Raw genomic sequence first — 23,553 nt, forward strand, 5'->3', positions numbered from 1 at the left:
AAGTTTAGGGAATGCCCCAATTATTTTCCTTTCTCATTTTTTAACTTAGTACTTTCCCATCTCTATTGTTTTAAAAAATACCAAATACCCCGAAAAATACCGAAAAGGGTTTTGAGCGCCACAGCCGGTCACTCTGCCGCCTATCGATAATTGTTATAAAAAATTGTTATAGTTGCGGATTTTTTGTGTTTGGCGGTGTGTGCGAAAGAGAGATGGCAGCGGCGTATGTTTAGCGTGTCCGGAAAATGTTTACAGTTAGCCCGCCCCTTGCGTAATTGAGCCCGTGTTGGTGTTGGTGGCCGTGTCCCGTACTCCGCCCCCGTGCAAATCTCGCCGCTCCGGTCGGACTCAACTCGATTTCGATTCGATTCCGAGATTATTGCTACGTAATTGACGTTCGGCGTTATCTCGACGCCGCCCCCAATTCACGCCCACCGCATCGACGGAAGCTACAGCCCCAGAATCGTCCAACATTATCTTCGATCCCGCATTAACTTCAGGAATTGATAAATATACCCGATTGTGTGCGTGTGCCTGTGTGTGTGTGATGTGCTAAACAGTCCGGCAAAAGCGAATTCACGGGTGAGTTGTAGTCGCTATATTAGCCACCGATTCAACTTAGTTACCAGTTGATCCCGGTGTAAGTTCAGCGTGGAAAGTGCATGCGACGGGCCCCCCAGCCCACCTACCGCCGCCCACCCGCATTTATTTATAGCGGGACATTTCCATGTGCGTGTGATTTTGACACCCGCTCACTTACAAACGTATACGTATACGCCCGCATACACAGATGCACACGTAACTACACCGATATTCAGCACGTTTTTATGCTATTTTCGATCGACATACTTATAGTCATGGGTATGTTCTATACATAATTCAGCGCAATTCCGAATGCCACTTCCATTCGCTATCTTCAGAGCCTAATTACGCAAAATCAGGGGGATTACTGGTAGCGAACGGGGCAGAAGGCTGCACATCAGCCAGTGGCGGGGCTGCGGAATGTTCCAGGGGAATGGTATTCCCTGGGGGGTTGCCACATTTTCAGAATATTATTAAAAAAAGACAATCTATGGACACATTCATCGTAAAGATTTCATTGACAAGTTATAAATCTATCAAAATACATTAATGATTATCTTTATATTTCATGTTGGTTCACTTGTGCAAATTTGCCCATATCTTCTGCCAACAATTACGCAATTAACTTATTTTTGTGATATCTCCCCTTCAATCGGCTGTTTTTTGAGTGGGAAATTTCCTATCCACACGTTCTCGAACCCATTCCGGATGCCTAGACCCCTTTGGCAGCCGCCACTGCTATCGCCACTGACCCATATATCAGCATGTCGCACTTTTGGCTGCCGTCCGCCTGGTTTTTGTTTTTGTCGGAGGTGTAGGAGGCGCATGAATCATAGATAATACTGCCCGAAGAATCCTTATCGGCCGGTAACTTTTCCACGCCGCCGCGAATCAATTATTCATGAGCCAGCACAATTTGCAAAAACTGATATTGCAAATGGAGATATGCAATTTCAACCCAACACCGCCTTGCAACCAGGCGCCGTCAGCTGAGGCAGCCAGCCCCACTCGATCCGGAAAACAAACAATTCACTCCGATCATTCCAATGATGCCCCCAGATGAATTATTTATCGCCTATGGGGCCAGCCCTTCAACATCAGTTATGTGTCAGTGGTTGTACCACCTCACTGGCTGAATATTAAAGCCCCAGACCACGTAGTTCAGCAGTTGACGAGCTTGGCAAGGTCAGAGCCTCGTCCCGTCCGGAATCGATCCAATCGGCTTGGATCCGTAACGCTCCACAGCGAAACCATACCTATTCCGACGTGATCGACCTCTGCAGAGTCGGGGTTTAAATGCTTCTATCCGCCCAGAACTTCGTTTTCATGTGGCCGTCACATGGCCCGAGGTTTTTCATATCTCCCAAACGCCCGCTGAAACTTCACATCAAGCTTTGGCCCGCGATTTACTGGCTCACTGAAAAAGTATACAAAAAAAGATAATGCTCAAATGCCTGTGTGTGCCGGGGTTCCTAGGTAGACACTTTTGCAGGTTATTTGCCTGGAGATTCAGGTATGAAATTAGTTTGTATAGAGGTAAAGATAAAAGATAAATTCCTTGGCAGGTAGAGAGCGTATCTCAAGTGTAAATGTGGATGTCTGGTTGAAATTTCAGGCCCGGCAAACTGGAGATTGCGTCAGCACTTATCACATAAAGATATAAGTCGTGCGAGAAGTTTTACGAGTCAGTACCCAGGTCTTAAAGGCTTTTGCGTCGTTATATAGCGAAAATAGTTCCATGTAATTGTTTCAAACGTGGAGATATCGTGTGAAATTTATTTCAATCAAGTGACTCACCGACATGTGGCCTCATTTATCATTTGTACTTTGAGCGATCGTGTGTGAAATTTCAGCTTTTATGGGGCACAGAGTAATTCGATTTTGCGAACTCAACATAAAGGGGAATGGGTTCCAGAGAATTCGAATTTATGCAATGGAGATCTCATGTGAAATTTCATTATGTTGACTCAGCAACCAGTTTCTGGCGTGTGTAAGAATTTCACAATTTGCGAAATAAAACCCTCCCTTCTATAGCTTCAACATGGAGATCTTATGCGAAAATGTTTGAGTGAGTCAGAGTATGTTCGCCGCTGAAATTTCAGCTTTCATACATCCCTAGCGTGATGTGATATTTCGAGCTAAACATTATGTGAATGGGTTCCGGGGAACTGGACTTTATGAAATGGAGATTTCATTTGAAATTTCATTGTGTTGAATCAGCGGTTGGGTTCCGTCATGAAATCATACCCACGGTTATGAATTTTAGTCTTGGAGATCTTATCTTACGGTTGGTATATACAATAAACAATTGTGCTCTTTAAATTCCTGTCTAGGGAAATGGGATATCAAGAAAAACACCTTTTTATTGACTCAGCAAAGAAGTATATAACTTTGAGTACTTGAAATCTGTTGCCTCAAAGGGGAGTTTGTCTGCACTATGCACTGGAGATATCATGCCAAATTTGATGTACATATGTATTCAATTGAGTCAGCAGCAAGTTCAGTGACTTTTCAACTAAATTACTACCACGGGACCTCGGAATAAACCGAGGCGTATATTTCTCGATATGGAGATGTTATGCGAACTTAAATTGAGTCAGCAAAAAGTAAAGGTTCACGAAAAGGGAATAGGTAAAAATGAATGTACAGTGAAGACTTGATATAATCGACCAATAGAAGGAAATTAAATAAGGTTTATTATCAATCAAAGAATCAATCAAGTTATTAATAATACAAACAAATAAAATGACTTAAGTACTTTATTTTTAACGTATGGCTTATTTCAAGTTCTCAGATTTATATAATATTTATTTTTATTTTGGCTTAGCTATCTATATTTTTTATTTAGTTTTAGTGTTTAAACACAGCTGCTTCTCAAAACCCATAAACATTAATTTCTTCAAAGAGGTTGATCAATAACAGCCCAAAATCGAGTTGATTATGGAAACCCTATGAAATTCTAAAAAAGTATAAAAGTATTTTGAAACTCAATAAGTAATGTAATTGTTTTGAAAATGGTTTTAATGAAGATGAGTATATCATTATTAAATATAGTTTTCATCCCTTAATCAGTTATTAAAAATGAAATCAATCCTCTTGGTTCATAGGGCGAACTTCAGGTGCAATCGGGTGGTTCCAACGTTCTTTCGCTGTTAGCCATGGTCCGAAATCAGCCACGCCCCGCCAAGTTAGCGCGCCTTCGATGTGGGCATGCTTTAATGGGGTCCCAGTCACTCACATAGTGTGGTATACTATGTACCCACACTCACTCGAGCCGGCAATGAAACTGGCTTATAAGTCGAACCGCAAGCGACGCGCGCCGCTCAGTTCCAAAGCGTTTGCACAGCTCGTCGGTGGTTCGGACCCCATATCGTGTCGGTTTCGGTTTCGGTTCGGTTCGGCCCGGTTCAGTGTTTCCAAAGAGTTCTATTCGGTACGCCTGCCATCCAAGTTATTTTTAAACAATTCCCATACACCTATTATCAAAGCGGGGCAAAAGAAAGTGAATTGAGTTGATGCGTATATGCCTAAAACGAGATCGTCAAACATTTTTCTCCCAGTGGTTTCATTAAAATCACGCGAGCAGAATTTAAATGAGGCTTGATAAAAGCGAAACACAACGAAACAGTCAGTCAGTCACTTGACCAATTGACTGGGCTTGCGGGATTGATTGGGCATATTGCCGATGAATTGTGTCTGATCTTATTTGGGGAATTTGTATGCAAATAATTTGCCCGTTGATTGATTTTTATTGCCCTGAAATTGAGTTTCTGCCTGGCGGTGATTGCTGGCGAATTTCCTCTGGCCGCCTGGCAGTTAATTTCCTCAACAAGTGCGAACTTCAGCCTCAACCTTTAACACTTAACCCCTTGCCAAGGCGCCGTGTGTCCTTGTCAATGCCGCGAACGCCGCCCACCCCCACCCACTTCCTGCGACCTTGACGGCACTCTATGCAACAACAATGACGTTTCTATTATTACCCATGGTGTTTGGGCTTTCGCTTTTATTAGGTCGATAACCAGCGCGCGCCACCCACGTGTATCTCTCCTCTCCCTCACCTGTGTCGTAAATTTTCGCCAAAGTTTTATCAATAAATTGGATTTCAATGCAGGACCGTTGAACCAAAACTTAGTACCCCGGCTGTGGCATTAATGCGCAATTGCAAAATCGTCTGAGTGCCACCACAGCCAACAACAACAAGTTGTTATGGCCAACTGCAATAACAGACTAATTTTCAGTTAGTGGGCTTGGTGGGTGGGTGGTAAACCTCAAGTCCCGCCTGGCGAATTTAGTTTTGGCGCGTGCCACTCTTAGTTCGCTCGGCGAAGAAGCCGCATGGCATCCAACCATTGGGCTCCCGACTAGGAGCTGGAGACCAGGCGGCTGATAAGCCGAAATTAGTCAACATAGTTGTGTAACTTTAACGATTGTTTCTTGTAAAGTGTTATCACCCAAGAATTACACAGAAGTGGTTAAGAAATCACGCATTGAGAAGTATACAAAAAACCCAACAAATGTGAGATTGTGATTTGAAAAGCTGGAGCTTTGATAAGAGTGGGGGAATGTTAAGGCAATGTAGATTTGTTGAGTTTATAAAACTGATAAAGGTCTGGCAGTATGATTCGAGGTGAAGATAGGGAAATTTATAAAGATATCAACATGAGATAAATTATGTATATACATTCGGAAAGGGTGATATATGTGACACCCTTAAAAAGCTGCTACGAAAATATGTAACTTATGATTTGTAGGCTACCCATCCCAATCGCAAAGCTAACTGAGCTGAGCAGGCGAATGCTTTGTGCGAAAAAAGTGATCTATATCCCTGTTGCCAAAGCCAGCAGAACTTTTTGTTTATCCCAAACAACATGAACAGTGACTGCAGCGAGCCCCCCATTTATGGCGATCTGCGAGCCACTTGAAACCAGTCGCCAGTCCATACTCGGAGGTGTCGATCCACCAACGAACGATCTTGAACTTCCGCTTCGGTTGGCTGACTATTTTGGTTATGCAATGGGCAAATGGCTTTTGTAAGTGCCTGCGATCGTTTCGGATCGGTTCTGGCCTAGTGAGTGTGGGATGCTGACAAGGGGCTGACAGCGGAGGGCCCCACAAGCGATTTTTAATCAAATCAAACAGAACTGTGTGTTGGCTTGCTGCCGCCTGTACTTGCCTTTCGTTTTTGGCTAATCTCTGGCTGGCTTTTCCATTCCAGATCGAAATAAGCGCGCCAAGTGAGGACTGACTACTGATCGACGGATATATAATGATTGCGGCAGATCGTGCTGGGCAGTAAACCGAAACGAGAGCCAGAGTCATTAGCATTAGTCCTAGGAGAAGTGGAAGTCGGAGTAGCATCGAGTAGTGGAGCCTCAAAATGGCTCGTCATATAATGGCCGTTTGCGTGGTGTGCCTACTGTGCGCGCACCGCCTGCACTGCCAGGATCACATCGAGAGTCTTCTGGGCCCGGCGCTGGTCATGACCCACAGCCAGGAGCAGTTGAACGCCCGCGTCTATACGAACCTGAGTCCCTCCAGTGAAACCACCGATCGGCGCCAGCAGCGATCCGCTTCTGGCGACGACGACACCCCCGACTACAGCACCAGCCCGCCATCGAGGAGACAAAAGCGCCACGCCGACCACGGCCACAGCCACAGCTCCGAGCACCGTGTCCCGCAGATCACCCAGTACTATCTCGACAAGCTGATGGTCCAGAACGAGCAAATGAACAGCAGCGGATTCGATGGCCTGCTCCAGCAGCTCAGCCTCCACTCGCTGGCCAGTGGAGCAAGTGAAGGAACTGTAAGTACATCGATCTTCAGTGCCCGCCTTATTCTTGACTAACTCGTATTTACTTCTTAGTGCGTGCCGTCCAGTCGACTAGTGCACCATGTCCAGCCCCACGATCACCACCACGCCCATGACGAGGATGCGGAGCAGAGTAACCTGCAGCTGAACAACTGCACGCTCAGCCTGAATGGCACCGCCTCCAACGTGCTTTGCGCACCCCAGCCCCTCAGCCACAGCGAGGACTCCCAGAACTTTACGCTTAGCGAAAAGGACTTGCTCCATCTGTGTCCGATTCTGCTGTACGAGCTGAAAGCCCAAAGTGGCGGCTGCATAGAGCCAACAGTCCTGTCCGACATCGACAGCACGGAAAAGCTGCTGGAAGAGGAGAAGGACAAGGATATATTCTATGGTGTGTTAAGGCATACTGTTCTACCTTATTCCTTACTAATCTGTATCTCCCTTTGCAGTGTGGGTCTATGCCTTCATTTCTGTCTTTGCCTGCGGCATCCTCGGCCTGGTGGGAGTGGCCATCATACCGTTCATGGGCTCGCGGTATTACAAGTACATCATCCAGTATCTGGTGGCGCTGGCCGTTGGCACGATGACCGGTGATGCCCTGCTGCACTTGATGCCTCATGTGAGTAGAGCTTATAAGTTTGCCCCGTACCGTGACTAATGTTTGGATTCCCCCTTGATAGTCTCTGGCAGGCCAGGACGAACGGGGCATGATCATGAAGGGGCTGGGCTGCCTGGGCGGGATCATCTTCTTCTACGTGACCGAGCATGCGCTGACAATGATCTCCGAGTGGCGTAAGAGCGTGGAGAAGAAGGAGACGAAGAAACCGTCGCGGGCGAAGGTGATGCGGGATCCCGATTCGTCGGTGAACAATTCCGTGGCCGGCGACAAGATCTGCAAGCAGAAGTACAGCTCGTATCCGTATTGCTACGACGAGATCACCATGAACAACAAGCAGAGCGAGTGGATGCACCTGCCCGGCGATGGTGTCAACTCGGCGGCGGGCGCTGGCGGAGATGCTGCATCCGCGTCCGAGATCCGCAACGGTGTGGGCGATCATGATGGCTCCAGCGACATGGCCGCCGCCGCCGAGTCCCTGCTGTCGACGCTGCACACGAACTGTGTGGAGCTGAATCACCATAATCATCATAATCACAACCACAAGCACAACAGCCACCAGCAGAGCCAGGAGGGTCAGGACAACAACACTATTGTGACGGATCTGGACGGGAATGCGGTGTATGCCTCGAACAGTGCGAAGGAAAAGGACGGGCGGAACGACCATGTGACCGTGATCCTGCGGGAGCACGAGTCGTCGCATCATGGTCACAGTCATCGCCACGGACACGTCCATTCGCCGCCGGAAACGCTGAGCGCCGTGGCCTGGATGATCATCATGGGCGATGGACTGCACAACTTCACGGATGGCATGGCCATCGGTGCAGCCTTTGCGGAGAACATTGCCGGCGGCTTCTCCACCTCGCTGGCCGTCTTCTGTCACGAGTTGCCGCACGAGCTCGGCGACTTTGCAATCCTGATGAAGGCGGGCATGTCGGTGAAGTCGGCCGTCTACTACAACCTGTTGACGGGAGTCCTGAGTTTCATCGGCATGATCTTCGGCATTGCCTTTGGCCGGTCGCAGGATGTGGCCCAGTGGATGTTTGCAGTGGCGGCGGGTCTTTTTATCTACATTGCGCTGGTCGATATGGTGGGTTATCTATAGGATTTAATCCATTTACTATATGTACTCATTAATGGTTCTACTTTTCACAGATGCCCGAGATCTCGGCCTCGCACAAATCGCTGTTCCAGTTCCTGCTGCAGATACTCGGCATGCTGAGCGGCGTGGGGATAATGCTAGTGATTGCCCTTTACGAGGGCGATCTGATGAGCTTGTTCGGCACGGCGGGGGCCGTATCTCATCACTAATCACATAACTGAACTTCTAACCAACCGCAGCGAATCTTGTAGCGTATTATGTAAATTGCAGCGAATCTTGTGTATTAACTGCATTTTTCCGCCAGGCCAACAGGACCTCTTGAATTATTATTTTTTGTATAATTTGATTAGATTGTTGTTTACCTTAGTCCACAGAGTTACACAAAGAGAACACCAAACCAACAGACACAGCCACAGCCGGTTGGTGCTTATCAAACGCATTTGTTATCCAGTTTATGAAACACACAAGCCACACAACCACACCCCCACAAAAGAGACGCGATTCAGCAAACTTGTTTTATTTTTGTTCCTAATTTTGCTTTTGAACTGCGTTCGAATCGATTTCACACCACACCCGATTAATTGTAAGATGTCTTGAAATTGCCTAGGTTAGAAAGTGATCTTGAATTTAGAAGCAACCAATTGAAAGAAGAAGGCTCTGAAGCAAGAAACAGAAAACGGATTGGATCTGGATCCCGAAATCCTCTAATAACTGATCTTATACACTGAAAAGGAACCTAACAATTACGATATATATATATATATTCTAGAATATGTATACATACATATAGTTTTTGTATTTTGTAGTCTAGGGTGCGCACGTTTACTTTATGCGAGTTTAACATTCTAAACCCAGATTTAAGGGATGTCCACTGTTATGATTTCTGACAGTACTTAACGACTTGAAAGCCTATGATTTCCACTTAAGGAAACACACAAAGCCCATTTAAACTTAATTTATTATCGTATTTGTAATAAATTGAAAAGAAAAGATTATTAAATTGCACGCTTATGCATAATTTACATTTTCGCTACCCCGTAGCGCCTTCGTTTAATTATGATTTTGTAATAAACCAGGATAAAACCACCCATTTTATTTCGTTCTCATTCGAGTTTCGTTTCGTTATTTTTTATGGCGCACACAACTAACACGAAAGTGATTGTGATTCAAAATGAGTAACTAACATTTGTAAAATGGCGCGACTTGCGGCACGATCGCCCTCAATGACTATCCCACACACACCGATCTGCACACGAAGCTATCACTTTAACTGAGCAACTAACAATATTTTGTAAATCCCACACTATGTGCTACCGAGGCAGTAAAACCTATATTAATTCTAGCTGTAAGCTCTACGAAAACTACAAGCAGGAAACCAAAAACGAAGAATAAAGAAGTAAACATATACTTACACACTGTGCTAAAGGAATTTTGGAGAAATGGACGTAGTACTACTTTGGTGATATCACGCAAAAGGCAATTGAAACAACTAACGAAATAAAGAAGTAAACATATACTTACACACTGTGCTAAAGGAATTTTGGAGAACTGGACGTAGTACTACTTTGGTGATATCACGCAAAAGGCAATTGAAACAACTAACGAAATAATTTTACAATAATTGTATTGTATTGATAAACATGTATGAATGTAAGTCGTGGAAATGTGCACTAGCACATGCGAATGGCGCGTATTTTGCTACATTTCTGTTTGTTTTGTAACGGAACGTAAACACTACATTTTCAAAATAAATGTTTTTCCACCTCAACTTCATAAAGAAAATTTGATAAGAAGAGCTTTTGAATTGGGCGGGCTCGGGTGATAAACGTTTACCAACACTTATTTTTGCTACGTTTACTGACACTTGCTTTTTCTTACGTTTTCTGAAAGTGGTTTGGTTTCCTTGAACAATAGATGATTATAAAGATTTTTAAAAATCATTCAATCTACATTCAGTTGTTAATAATTTTCCTTTATTTTTTAATACTACGTTAACCGGCTCTTACGTTGGCTTACGAAACTGCACCTACCATCTCTATAAAAAAATATATCGATTACACAAACATCCATCCGATCGATGGTGGAATCGATGTTTTTGCATCTCTATTGTCAACATATAACTGCAAAATGCGGCCCACTTTCCTGGCCATTTTGTGCTTCCTGGCGTGGAACCCCAGCTCCGAGGCCACCGGCAACCTGAGTCCCGGCGCCGTGGGCGTGCACCGTCGCTTCGAGTACAAGTACTCGTTCAAGCCGCCGTACCTGGCCCAGAAAGATGGGACCGTGCCGTTCTGGGAGTACGGGGGAAGTGAGTACGGGTGGGGGACGCAGCTCCACGTCAGTTGTTTTGGCCCACTCGCTGCCGCTCCGCCGCCGTTGGTGCGAGCGAGACGGCGCGAGGCGGCCAAGTGTACACGCAGGCACTTTGTTTGGATTCCGACTTGAGCACGATTCCCCGGTAGTTTCTATAGCCACAACTTGTTGCTCCCCATTGCAGATGCCATCGCCAGCTCGGAAAGCGTGCGCGTGGCGCCATCGCTGCGCTCCCAGAAGGGTGCCATCTGGACGAAGTCGCAGACGAACTTCGACTGGTGGGACGTAGAGATCGTCTTCCGGGTGACGGGACGTGGCCGCATCGGAGCCGATGGCCTGGCCTTCTGGTACACCACGGAGAAGGGCGACTACAATGGGCCGGTCTTTGGATCCTCCGACCGCTGGAACGGTCTGGCCATCATGTTCGACTCCTTCGACAACGACAACAAGCACAACAACCCCTACATCAGTGCTGTGCTCAACGACGGCACCAAGCTGTATGACCATGCCAACGATGGAACCACCCAGCTGCTGAGCGGTTGCCTCCGGGATTTCCGCAATAAGCCTTTCCCCACGCGGGCGCGCATCGAGTACTACAACAATGTGCTCACCGTGCTCATCCACAATGGAATGACCAACAACAACGATGACTACGAGCTGTGTCTGCGGGCGGATGGCGTAAATCTGCCCAAGAACGGCTACTTTGGCATCTCGGCCGCCACGGGCGGTCTGGCCGACGACCACGATGTGTTCCACTTCCTGACCACCTCGCTGCATGCCGCCGGACAGGCGCAGGATCAGCTCAAAGCGGAGAACCAGGAGAAGCTCACGCAGGAGTACAAGGAGTATCAGGATAAGCTGGAGAAGCAAAAGCAGGAGTACAAGAAGGAGCATCCCGACGAGGTAAGTGCCGCGCAGCAGGCAGCTTATCTCTACAACTGATAATCAACTTTTGCGTAATCCCACAGCACAAAGACGACGAGGACTGGGAGGAGTTCTACGAGTCGGAGAACCAGCGAGAGCTGCGTCAGATCTGGCAGGGTCAGAGTCAGATTGCCGACCATCTGCGCGAACTGTCCCGCAAGGTGGACGAGATCATTGGCCGCCAGGAGACCACGTTGTCGCTGGTCTCGCGCAATGCCGGTCAGGCTCTTCCTGCGCCAGCAACCGGTGGAGTGCCACAGCAACAGCTGCCCGTCGGCGCCGTCAGCAGGTCCGATGTCGATCTGCTGCTCACCAACCAGAACATGCTGCTCAGCTCCATCCGCGAGATACGCCAACTGGTCGGCGATATCAATGTGCGCACTGATAACATTCAAACGAATCAGAAGAACGCGCCCACAGCACAAATCCAATCCACCGGCTATGATGTACAAACGCTCATCGCCGAGATGCGCGATGGCATGAACCAGGTCAAGCAGGGCATCACCCACGTGGGCCAGAGGTGAGGAATACGCTTACGAGCTAGACTTGATTTTTAAAACCCGTTCTCGGCATTTTATTTAATTAACACAGATAGATTCAATTCTAGCATTCGGCATGATTAATGTTGATGATTAGCTAATCTTAATCTTACAAAATCGTACACAATTTTTGGATTTAGACATTCACGTGCTACCTTAAATATTATATTCTTCCCTTACAGATTGGGAGCGCCACAAGGAGCAGCGCAAGTGGCCAACTGTCCCACGGGTAACTGCGTTGGAGTCACACTGTTCCTGAGCGTAACTGTTGTGCAACTGCTGCTAGTCTTCATTTACAATGTCTTTAAGTGAGTATTTATGCTACTTTGGTACAGGTTCCCCAACTAATACAAAATTATTCCTTGCAGAAACCGCAGCGAAGCACAGGCGAAAAAGTTCTATTAGGCAAAATCGCGACTCATTGGGATCGTAACGAGTAACAAACACACAAGCATACACCCACACACAACTCGAGGAAACACATTCGCACACCTGACTAGGCAGCAACTAAATTTAGTTAAAATGAAACATTGAAGACTTCTGCGTAGAATGCTCTACTATTGCGTGTAACTGCTTGTTTTTTTTATATAGAAGTCTGTTAACTCGGTCGGGTGCCGAATACAAATTCAAGTCGTTACTTAATCGAAGAGAGAACAACAATTTTGAACAATGAATAGCCTCATGACAATGCCACGCAATACAAATCGAAGAAACCGTCGAAGAAGCCACAATACAAACTTCCCCCTAGTAATAGCCAGCAGGAGATGTTTTTTATTTGTATACCAAGTCAAGTCGAAAGTTTCACTTCATTCTCAACTCTGCATATCATGTGTGCAGGCATTTCTGTAAAACAAATGAAAATCAATCTAAAAAAATATAAAAATCCCAAAAAAACACTATAAATCTATGGAAAATTTGTAAACGTAGCTAATTTTGATAATATTGTGTATACTTTAAAGTTATGCGGAGTCTTCTGGGCTCTGCTCTCCAAAACTGAATTGGCAACATAAATCTTCTTTCCATTTTCGAGCCAGTTAGCCAGCTTTCTTGTTATTTAGCCTGAAAATGAATTTATTTAATAATTATGATGAACTGTCTCACTAAGTTTTTGTTTGGTCGCACATCACTGGTGCGATGTAAGGAAGTTTTCTACTGAATAATCTTAATATACATACTGATAAATTATAAATTGAAGTGAAGTGTGTTTTTATATATGTTGTCCATTCCAGTCTCGATAGAAATGTTTAAACTGAAAATAAAAATCAATTTATAGAAAATCGCCACAAAAGTCTATCTATAACTGTCCAACTTTATCGCCTTACTGTGCTCTTTCATTTTAATTTTATACTCCCCCGAAAGCGATTTTATTTTCGCTGAAATCGACAGAGGAAAAAGTTTATTTCTTGAAAAGTCCTCGTAAGCATAAACTAGAATCCCTGTCAGATGCCCATCCCATCCACATCCTCCCAGCGATGACAATGCGGCAAAAATGGCGCCACTTGGTCGCCACATCGCGTGGCAGTGGGGGACGCGTTGGGTTCTGGTGAACTTTGGCCATAAAATGTTACTGCCATTGGTGGCATTGTGGGCAGGTCCTCTGTGGTCTGGGTGCCCATCCCATTTCCCTGAAAAAATCCCAGGAAAAGCCAGCCAAAGATAAATGGACAGAAGCCAACGGCAGTAGCAACCCAGGTTATAAATTCACTCCGGGATCAGGGAAGGGGTTACATGAGCGCTCTCCAGACCGGCAGCTCTGGTGTGTGGTTGGATGGCAGCCTCGCCTATGTGCTCCCAGTCCTATGTACTTTCAGTGCGCAGGAGCAGGACCTGTTCAGAAGCGGGTAGGAAGGGGGTTCGAAAGGCTATCAACTTTTTCCAACAGCCAATCGGCGTGAGGCTCTCAAACGCAGAAAATGGTTTCATTTCGGAGGGATTTCACATCAGGGTTTTGGTCGTTGCACTGCAATCTAATAAATATAAAAATATTATTTTAGGTCACTTTATTTTGTTAATAAATAATAAATAAAGAATCTCGTTCTCTGACATGGTTCTTATAGAGAAAGTTCAGCGAATGCTTCTTTAATAAATTTGTTTAAGTAGTTTTTCTTATTCTGTAGAGAACTATTAAAAAATGTTAATAACTCCGTGAAGAAATTGAAATTGTCTTCTTTTTAAATATAACAAATTTCGTTTGAATAATGTTCATCCATTTAAGATATTGTTATATAGAAAGTATGGTTTCACTTGTAGGTATTCGTTATAAATATTTTTAAAATCCAGCTTCTCCATTTAGAAGTCGAATTGTAAACATTATAAAATAAGCGTAGCTTAAGGCCACGGTACAATTAAAAAAAGGTATTTGGTACTTTTCATACAGAGAAGAAATATACTTATAATTCAATTTTTTTTTTATATATTTCCAAGTTTTCTATCAAAGATTAACAGAAAATATATATATTTTTATTGGTTGGTAAATATGTTATTGCTTATAAAGTCTTACCTGATTTACTTTTGTAAATCTTACTTCATAATAGTTGATCGAGAGAGTTGATCAAACACTTTATACTCACTACCCTTACAAGAGATTTATCCTTTCCAATCCATTTAACCATCCAGATTTTATTTTCCCCCCGAAACGTATAAAATTGTCGCAATTTTATAAGGACTACAAAACTTTAATAATCCATATTGCATATTTACACATCTGTGGAATTTCAGAGCTCACCACAATCCATTAGCAAATGAAATTCATAAATCCCCGCCCAAATGTCCCGGTGCCCTCCCTCCTCCTCCAACCAGCGGACCAACAACGAGGACTACAGTTTGCAACATTTGCCAAACATTTGCGAAAAAGGGGATATAAAATCAAAGTCAAAGTAGTTACGATGTAACGGGGTGGATCGGTATCACTACGACGTATGTAGCTCTCCCTTTTGACAAACCCCCAGACCACGTCCCGAGCATCCTGGCGAGGAGGAGCAGCGGCAGCGTGACAAATGTTGCGCAAACAAATGGATTACTTTGCCAGGAACAGAGCAATCCCCGCCAGCCACAGCCACCCGAATGCCTCACAATGGATCATAAATTTCCATAACTGTCATCCGATCTGGGCAGATTTCTTTTGCTCGTCAGCCGCCGAAGAAAGCAAATTGCCCATCACCGGATTACGAACTTTGTTGCTAATCCGAAAATTGAATTTCGCTCCGTAATTTGCTAATGACCCGGAGAGGGCTTAGGGGCCAAGTTGAAGGCAATACAGACTCATCTGAAGTTTGCTTTAAACTTGGGAAGCATGTCTCCGATTTCAGTTGAAAAATTCTTCAAGTTCTTAAGGCATATTTAATCTTGATATTGGCCATTATATATTTTTTAAGTTTTTTCAGTTCATATGTTTTCTAAATTAAATATTAAATACTGAAATACCATCAAAATTTATGGGAATGATTAGGAAATTTTAAAAGTAATTGAGGTGCAAATAAAAACCGCACATAAATCAGGACCTAACTTATTATATTACCATTAAAATTATTCATGTATTAAATATTGCAGTTTCAAATTGCGTTCCATCTGCTTTATAACTAATATAAGTGGTATTTTAATTGATAATTTCTTTCTTTGTTTTGATTTCCATAGAAGCATGATCAACTTTAGTGAACTTAATTTTTGAATTTTAAAAGTTAAAGTATTTTCTTAATTCGGTTCATTAGCAACCCCGCTTAACATCAAATGGTTATTGCATCGTTTAAATATCGTTCCATCTGCCTTAAAACGAATTTAAAAATTTGCAAGGGAAAATCCCCCCGTCCTGGGTGCAAGGACAATGGGAAAACTGCTCCTCGGATGCTGGATGTTTGTGCAACTGCTTTAGTTTCCCGATGCCATTAAGTCGCGGGTCGGCGGATGACAAAGGACAGTCCATTTAACACAAGTCACAATTCCATTGCCATTGAAGCGCTCTGCCAAATGGAGTCCCATTTGGGTCGCCTCGCCCTGTTTGCCGGCCTGCATCCTGCATCCCGAGTCCTGCACCCTTTGTGAGTGTTTCTGCAAGCGAAACCAGAACAAAAGTCGGGCCTGGATAATATTTTGCGCTTTTTGGTATGACGAATCCACATGTCACACACGAATCGAATGGGCCAAGTCGCCTCCTGCCCCTGCCCCTGCCCCTGGCCACCGGGAAAATCCGGGAAAACCCCCCGCCCTGCATCCGTTTAGCGGGCAATCAAGCGTGTAGGGCAATTCAATAAGCCGGGAACGGGGGAACGGAGTTGGGGTGCCACAAGTTCTGGAGAACTTTATCAACACCCATGTCGGCATTAGTTTTGTTTACAAACTTTCCGTTGCCTTTTTGACAGTTCGCCCGGGGTGGACTTTTCCACTTTGCCCCATTCCCATTGCGATTTTCCGGGGTGGATTTGTGCGGGAATTTTTATTTATGAGCACTTAAATCGAAGCGCAAACTGAAATTGCACACTGCACATCTACATAAATATGCAATTGCGGGAAGTTGTGAGAAAGTAGTCCCGCTGATAAATGATGAAAAAATTATAAATAAATACATGGCATGGATGTCAGCCCCCGCCTCCTTGTTGTTATGTTTTTTTGTGTCATCCCCATGCCATCCCTCATGTCGCCGTCACCCCACCGCGGTCCTCAGATGACAGTTCCCGATAATGGTGACATCAATTTGAAACTCAATTGAGCTCGGTCCCGGCTCCTTGATAAATGCTGTGCTATCAGCGCCGTTTATCGTCCTCCGGTCCTCGACTGGGTGCGACAAGTCAGCGGATTGGAAACGGAATCGGACGGGGACAGCCAACCCCCAAGGTAAGGGGTTCCACCTCCCTGCTCATCCCGCCGCTCATCCCAATCCTTGATCTCTGGGGCGTTGCGAGCAGCTTACATGTTTAATGCCTGCTTAATTGCTGCCCCAGCCAGCGGGGCAGATCCCTCAGCCAGGATAAGAAATCGTCTTCTAAATAGTGACATGTCAGCAGTTCCAAAAAAATTGGTACTTCGAGGGAAAATTAAGTGAAGACAATTAAGTTGAATTGCATTTGTAGATAGTATTTTGGCTAGAAGACAAAATAATCTGAGATAGGAATAAAAATGTGAAGGGTTTGGATATGAAGAAACGTATTTAAACATATATATTTATAAGTTTGAAGGAGCATTGAGTACTAGTTAAGAAAGCGATTGTGTATTAAAAAAAAGGAATCTTAAAATACTATTTTTCAATGTTTTAGTCACCTACCTAGTTAGACAAAATAACATTTTAAGGATAATATATTTTGTTTTAAAATATTGCTTTATTGTGAAGTTGATGAAGGGCAACGTATATGGATCCTGACCCCAGATAGAAAAGAAATGCAATACAAATTTCAATTAAATGCAGTCAATAAAAGTTTTAATGTCCTGACACACCAATAAATGCCTTAAGCGAATCGATCTTCTGACAAGTTTATTGCACCTCCTCCTCCACTTGACACCCCTGATTCCAAGCTGGATTCCAAATCCCGGACGCCTCGAACTCAAGCTCTAAACCTCAACATGTCCATTAGGCCATGTCGGTGCTGGCCTCGCCTGGATAAATAGACTGTTGAGTCATTAAACAATTTACGCAGCCATAAATTTACGCAATTTACTTAGTGCGCAAACACACATCCCGCAGGATGCCGAATGTCCTGGACAGGGCAATAAAAAATACCCCTGCACGGGGCTGGGACTGGGATCGAGAAACATTAACACATCTGGCCAGATACAAAGTGCCGGGCCGTCCGCCTGGGCGATTAACTTTTTGCATCCTTCACGCTCCGCTGGGCGAGTTAACCCGACGCCTCTTCATCATCGTCCTCATCTCCTGGAGCAAGGGCATCCTCGCCCACGCGCCGCTTGTTTGCATTTTTATCGCCCGATGTAGATTTTCAGGATTGCCGCCGCTGCTGGCACAAATTTTAATGAAATCGTCATCAATTAAAATCTGCTCTCTTCCATGACCATGCCTCCGGAGGACAGTGACAATGACAATGACACGGCACAACGACACAACGCCACTCCCACTTTCCATTTCACTTGGAGAAATGTGTAGTGTAATTATCATAGACATTGTGAAATCCAGATGTAAACTGAAGATCAAAATGATAATAGAAGAAGAATAAAAATAAGAAGGAAATAAGAAAAAGAAGTCATGGTCACCACTCAATACATTTATCTACAAACAACTTGACTTTTAATTTATAAAAAAACTCAAAAATTAAGGAGTAATGTTAAATTAAGATAATGCAGATAAAATAAAAACAAAATTAAGAAATTAATTTAAATTCGGGGTCACCAAGTGAGTGATTTCAAGTACATATATAGAATTTCATAAATGCGAATATCCTTTTTTTAAAAATGTATGCTTTTGTATGTATGTTTTTGATAACTAAAAAGAAAAATAATATATTGCATAGACTCCGTATATATATTTTATTTTTAATTTTTCTCAGTGCAGTCCATTGAGTTATCCTCATCTTTTTACGACCGAGACGTCCATCCGGGCCCTTCCTTGGGCTTAGTCCCGGATTGGTTATGAGACTCTCCGGCGCATAACTCGCCGTACTCGTGCCTGGGATCGGGCTCAGCTATAAAAATAATTTGTGGCCAAAAACTCCCCTTCCATCGCAGTCCGATCTCACGTCAATCCAAGGGTTTTTGAGCGTGCCTCGGGAGGAACGAAGGAACGAACGGCTGCCGGCAATTTGTAGTCGTTTGCTTGTTTTTCCAGCCTCGCCCTAATGGGTTTTCATAAATTTTTATTGTCTCCAATATAAGTTTTATTCTCGCCTCTTTTTGTAGTTGCCCGCATGCAAATGTCGTTTCGAGGGCTTCGAATTTGTGGGGAATTTGTCGGGCAATATTAAAACGAGTTTTCGCCTTTCCGGGGTTGCAATAGAAAGGAGAAGGACAGCTCATGAAATTATTGAAAAGTGAATCAAATTGCAGATATGGTTTTCAAATTTGTATGGTACTTCGGAAAAGAGAGCTAAGTACTATACAAAAGTATATATTTGGCTCTTACATTTTATGAACCATTCTGAGACCAGTAACATATCGGAAAGAAATCACAATATGGTCATTAAAATATTAAATAATTTTCAAATTATTATTTGTCACCGAAAACACTTGAGTAAAAACTTGTTTTTCCCATAAATTATTCATACCATTCTATCAACATGTCTTACTGCACTCTGAGCCCAAGATTTTCTATAGTTTGTGTTGCCCATAAAACATGATATTCGGTAATTATATTTTAGCCATTGCCCATTTATTGGTCTCCAAAGAGCCGAAAGCATCCGCAACTAGAGACCAGGAATGCACTCGGAACACTCCAAACTCAATTAGATGGCCATAAATCTCCGCGAGAGGCAAAAACCCTCTAAATTTTGGTTGATAAAATGCCGAAATTATCACAGCCCAGGACATGATATATGGGCACTTGGCCGGCTTAACCCATTAGCCAACCGGAAGATCGCTCAATTAGCGCTGCTCCTCGCTGGTCAGTCCCAAGTGGGTCACTCGAGGAAAGGATTTGCGAATCGGGTTTTTATTTCGCCCTCCCGGACAACCAATGGTCGTGTGGCCCCTTTGTTGTCCCAACAAAGTGACATAAATCTTGGCGAGCGCTGGCAGAGATTCGACCGGAACTAAAGCAATGACGCAGCAGGAGCGCCAGGACACATGTCGATGCATTTGGCCAGCAGTCATAACAGGCGTGTGTTGCTGTGTGTGAGAGTGTGCCAGTGCCGAGATTTATCGGCCGAGGGGTGGGTCCATATCTATGTCCTCGCATCCTGCCTATCTGCTCGGCAGCCTTTGGATCGCGGGACATCAATGCCGGATGCCCAGAACGACAGGCGTTCGATTGAAATTAATTGAATTTGCGCCCAGGCCTCGAACTTGACTTTATTTCAAGAAATGTTCGCAGGCAGCAAAGGGTGGGCATGATACACAGGGAAAAATAAAGATAGAAATGTCTTGATTTCAATCTTCTTAAAGAATATGCCATCCGAAATTGAAACAAAGTTGCGCCGGCTTAGTTTTTCAAATTTGTTTACTAATATGGTTTATTTAAAGGCTTATTTCAATTCCTTTGCATATGTTTTGAAATCCAAACCTATCCCAATTTTCTTCAGTGCAGCAAAAAGAAGGACCGTGGACGCTTGTTTCCTGTTTATGCTCGAGATGTTTTGCAGCATAAATTACGCTCTCCCATATATGCATGATATCCTTGACAAGTCGAGAAAGAGGGAAAAAACAGGAACATTAAATTTATTTTTATTTCGCTGGCATAGGGAAAGCAACCCCAGTGAAAGGGCCCCCAAAGTCGCGCGCTATATGCGGTCCGCTGACTTTGCCAAAGTCATGAATTTGCTCGCTTGTTTTTATGATTTTGGCTAGTTTTTCTTTTTCGGCCCTTAGATTGCCTTGGCTTTCTTCGGGGGTTGTAAGTTGTACACTTGGCCGCCCTTCAATCGCCCAAACTCAAAGCGGAAACGATGATCGTCGCGGAGAAAATGCAGGAAAGCCAGACAAATTTATCAAGCTTGTGTGGGGGTGTAAGGTCCCTAACCCTCATTAATCATCTGAAGTTGTTGCTCTTTAAGATTTAGCTACAAATTGCTGGATAGTTAATCTTTGTTTTAGTAAAACAGCATTAGTAGGCGGTTTTTGAATTTGGCGCCCTTACTCCCACACTTAGGGTGACCCTGCAGCTTACAGCCAGTCTCTTAACATTTGTGTTAGCATTTACAGCGGTACTCGATACCAACAATCGGTATATCGGAGTGCCAGCGAAATCGATTGTTTCCCATCACTAGTATTGGTTGAATTCGTGTTGTGTTAGTTTTATTTACTCGATTTTAGCACTTTTCCAGCCCTTTTCGCCGTGTGTTTCTGTAAGTCAAGCAAAGTTTAAGGCCCCCACAGTGAAAGTCAGCCAAGGGCAGCTTAGCCGGGGCGGGAAAAGCGGTAGAACAGAGCAAGTGCAGCCTCAGCTGCGGCCTGGCCAACGAGAGTTATCGGTTCGGTCGCGCATTGTGTTGTGTTGCCGCCTAGTGGGTGCTCCTCCGGGTGGAGTCGTCATCATCCCCAACCCATCCCCGCGCATTTGTTGTGTTGGTCACGCGAACTGGCCAAGTTCTGCTTGCTGTTGTGGTGTTCCGCCCAACAAAAGAGGGAACGCCCGCATTTGTATGTTCGTTTGTATGTCTCGTTTTATGCTACGTTTTATGCTAATTAGAGTGCAACTTTTTTTGGCCAAAGCTGCGAATATAATTCAATTACCGAGGGTCCAACTGCGACTGCCTCGAATTATCAGCGCAGCAGTTGGTTTGGTTGGACGGCCTTATCTGAACAGCTGGGGTGGAGTGTGTGCGGTGGGGCGCATTCCATCCGCGATAAGATAACCCCGGCTGAAGAGCCGCAGTCGCGGGATTCGCCAATTGCCTCCAATTCTCAACTTAATTGTGGAGTTAACTCTGCAACCCCCGAAGAACCGGGACCGACTCGTGCTGGCGTCCCGCTGGCACTGGTAAAAAGATTTCCCTCTGCCAGGGATCAGGGCCGCAGTTGCGTCAATAATTGGACCTAATTGAAGTCAACAGGCCATTATGCCGCTCCTTTTGAAGGGGTAGCTGGGATGTATTCCAAAGTTATAATTTCCTGCATGGGATTAAGTCATTGGAGGATCGCCTTCACCTAGAATTTTGATTAGAGTTTGGGAAGTTTACGGAACAACTGGATCTTCATAAAACTTAATAGTTCATATCATCCTAAACAGTTTATTATTAAACAGTTTAATTATTAAATTATCTTTCCCACAGCCCCATCCCCCGATTCATATAAGCCCTCTAAGACCAAAGGCTGTAATGCCTATTTCGTAGAATGCCCCAGTGACTAAGCCCACTTCCACTTCCACTTTGTCGCTTCCTCTCTGGCTTGTGCGAGGAAAGAAAGAGCCATAAGTTGGGCCCACCGATTAGTCACCACTGGCACGGGTCCATCACCTTGTGGCTCGGTTCCCTGGCCACCTATTGGCCGCCTCCGCTTCCTGCCCTCCCTTTCGCTGGCACCTTTTGTTTTGTTTACATTTGCAGACGGCGATCACTGATCGGGAGAACCAGAAGATTCGGAGCGGAGAGCCCAGCAGGTGGCTCTCTTGGGGGCTCTCCCATCTGTTGCTCGTGCTGCTCCCAATATCACATCGTGGAACCCAGCGAACCACTCGCTTCTGCGGCCCGCTCATTCGAGTTTCGTCCGCCGTCGGTGCCAAATCGTTCGATTGTGCCGCGCCCGATATCGTCATACAAATATTATATACATATATATCCGACTCGTATCCATACATATAGATCGCATATCGCACATATCGTTCAAGTTCGAATATCAAAAGAGTTTCCAGCTTAATTGTGGAAAATAAAGAAGGTATGCGAGAGTGCGCGAGTATGAGTGCGTGACATATGGTGTTATTTTTACCCATTCAGAGGGGAATATGTGCCAGAAATAAGCAGATCCATTGTGTAACTCGGCTCGAACGTAATGTGCTCGTTACGCCTGCGCGGTGCGCGCCAAAACCCTCGGAAAACCCTTTTCCACAATTCGGATGTCGAGCGTTTTGGGAAAACAAGCTGAAAATTACCTCATCGCTCTGCCGGCGCCTGCGTCGACGTCTGTTTTTTGATGTCTGCCCCTGACTTTACGCCAGACCACTGGGAAAAACATGAGATGCTTTTAGATCATGATGATATAAAGTATAACTAGTAGCACGGCTCTATAATTTCGGATCCCACAGAAAACATGTCCAATAAATCAACGATCTTTATTTGGTACTTCAATAGTTTTGCACTCTTCCCAGACGATAGTGAATTGATTTCCAAAAGACAGTAGTTATTTTCTCCGTGTACGCTAACCAAAGATAGCAAAATATTTCATTCTATATTTCTCGTTTGCCTAGCAGCTGGCTGGCCTCCCACTCCCCTCCCCCACAGTCGCGATTTATCTTCAAGATACACATACGCTAAGATTTGTTTTGTATCTGTAAGTAGATTTATTGGTTTTGCGCTCTTTCCGTCCTCTGCTCCGTATATATATTTAAATATCTCGCGTCTTTCGGTGTTTTGTCATAATTTCTCTCGCTTTGTGCTGTTTTCCTCACATTTTTTGTCCGATTGTTTGGCAAATTTCGCCGTCGCTCCGTTTTGTGGGCGTATTTTGTATTATTTATCCATTATCTCGAAATGTCAATGCGCTCGTTTAAAGCCGTTGTTGCTTTCAGCCTCTCTCTTTGGAGGTTTTTCGACCTTATTAGTGGGGGCTTCGTTTTTGGAATGCCCGCCACATAAACACGCTTCGGAAACATAAAGAAATCGAGATCGGAGCTCATTTTCACTCCATGCCACTGTGTGGGCAGTGCATCGGCATCGGCATCGGAATCGGCTCCACATCCAACAAGTATTTCGGACGTGGACGTGAGACGCTTTGCATCCGCCACGATATAAGTACACTTGACAAACTAGAGGCCCAAAGCCACCAATCCCAACTTTATCTTGATATATAAAAAGTTTATTTAGAAAATTCTTTATTAATGTAAGAGATAAATCATTATTATCAGTAGTAATTCAGATAGTAA

At 44.5% G+C, this 23,553-nt stretch overlaps 3 protein-coding genes across 7 annotated transcripts in view; all 3 read left to right on the top strand.

Annotated features, from left to right (window-relative positions):
• Window positions 1-135: 135 nt before the first annotated feature.
• LOC108035280 (zinc transporter foi) lies at window positions 136-9,199 on the top strand. Of its 2 annotated transcripts, none has more exons than XM_017110844.3 (6): window positions 136-582; window positions 5,798-6,385; window positions 6,446-6,782; window positions 6,841-7,010; window positions 7,072-8,097; window positions 8,163-9,199. In XM_017110844.3, exons 2-6 carry the CDS (start codon window positions 5,960-5,962, stop codon window positions 8,316-8,318), a joined length of 2,115 nt encoding a protein of 704 aa, XP_016966333.1. In that variant the 5' UTR covers window positions 136-582; window positions 5,798-5,959; the 3' UTR covers window positions 8,319-9,199. The 2 variants fall into 2 exon arrangements, with proteins under 2 accessions (XP_016966333.1, XP_016966334.1); XM_017110845.3 differs by lacking the exon at window positions 136-582 and adding an exon at window positions 3,905-4,015.
• Window positions 9,200-10,187: 988 nt separating this feature from the next.
• On the top strand, window positions 10,188-13,162 carry LOC108035526 (protein ERGIC-53). Its single transcript, XM_017111195.3, has 5 exons — window positions 10,188-10,417; window positions 10,607-11,325; window positions 11,391-11,866; window positions 12,068-12,193; window positions 12,254-13,162. The coding sequence occupies exons 1-5, from the start codon at window positions 10,237-10,239 to the stop codon at window positions 12,288-12,290; spliced, it is 1,539 nt and encodes a 512-aa protein (XP_016966684.1). The 5' UTR covers window positions 10,188-10,236; the 3' UTR covers window positions 12,291-13,162.
• Window positions 13,163-20,720: 7,558 nt separating this feature from the next.
• Window positions 20,721-23,553, top strand: part of LOC108034880 (talin-2) — a 29,032-nt gene continuing 26,199 nt past the window's right edge. For 3 of the 4 annotated variants that reach the window (XR_007763803.1, XM_044095121.2, XM_050886642.1), the window contains exon 1: window positions 22,171-22,349. The gene's annotated coding sequence lies outside the window, so the exon portion shown is untranslated. Of the gene's footprint in view, window positions 20,822-22,170; window positions 22,350-23,553 lie in introns of those variants that run through there. The other variant, XM_044095120.2, reaches the window with a different exon arrangement.

Source organism: Drosophila biarmipes, chromosome 3L (assembly GCF_025231255.1).
Source record: "Drosophila biarmipes strain raj3 chromosome 3L, RU_DBia_V1.1, whole genome shotgun sequence".
In the NCBI taxonomy this organism is placed as follows: domain Eukaryota; kingdom Metazoa; phylum Arthropoda; class Insecta; order Diptera; family Drosophilidae; genus Drosophila; species Drosophila biarmipes.

Coding starts and splice junctions, on each gene's coding strand:
- LOC108035526 (XM_017111195.3), top strand. CDS start 10,237: ATGCGGCCCACTTTCCTGGCCATTTTGTGCTTCCTGGCGTGGAACCCC. Junction 10,418..10,606: donor GTTCTGGGAGTACGGGGGAA/GTGAGTACGGGT, acceptor TCCCCATTGCAG/ATGCCATCGCCAGCTCGGAA. Junction 12,194..12,253: donor TTCATTTACAATGTCTTTAA/GTGAGTATTTAT, acceptor TATTCCTTGCAG/AAACCGCAGCGAAGCACAGG.
- LOC108035280 (XM_017110844.3), top strand. CDS start 5,960: ATGGCTCGTCATATAATGGCCGTTTGCGTGGTGTGCCTACTGTGCGCG. Junction 6,386..6,445: donor GTGGAGCAAGTGAAGGAACT/GTAAGTACATCG, acceptor TTTACTTCTTAG/TGCGTGCCGTCCAGTCGACT. Junction 8,098..8,162: donor ACATTGCGCTGGTCGATATG/GTGGGTTATCTA, acceptor TACTTTTCACAG/ATGCCCGAGATCTCGGCCTC.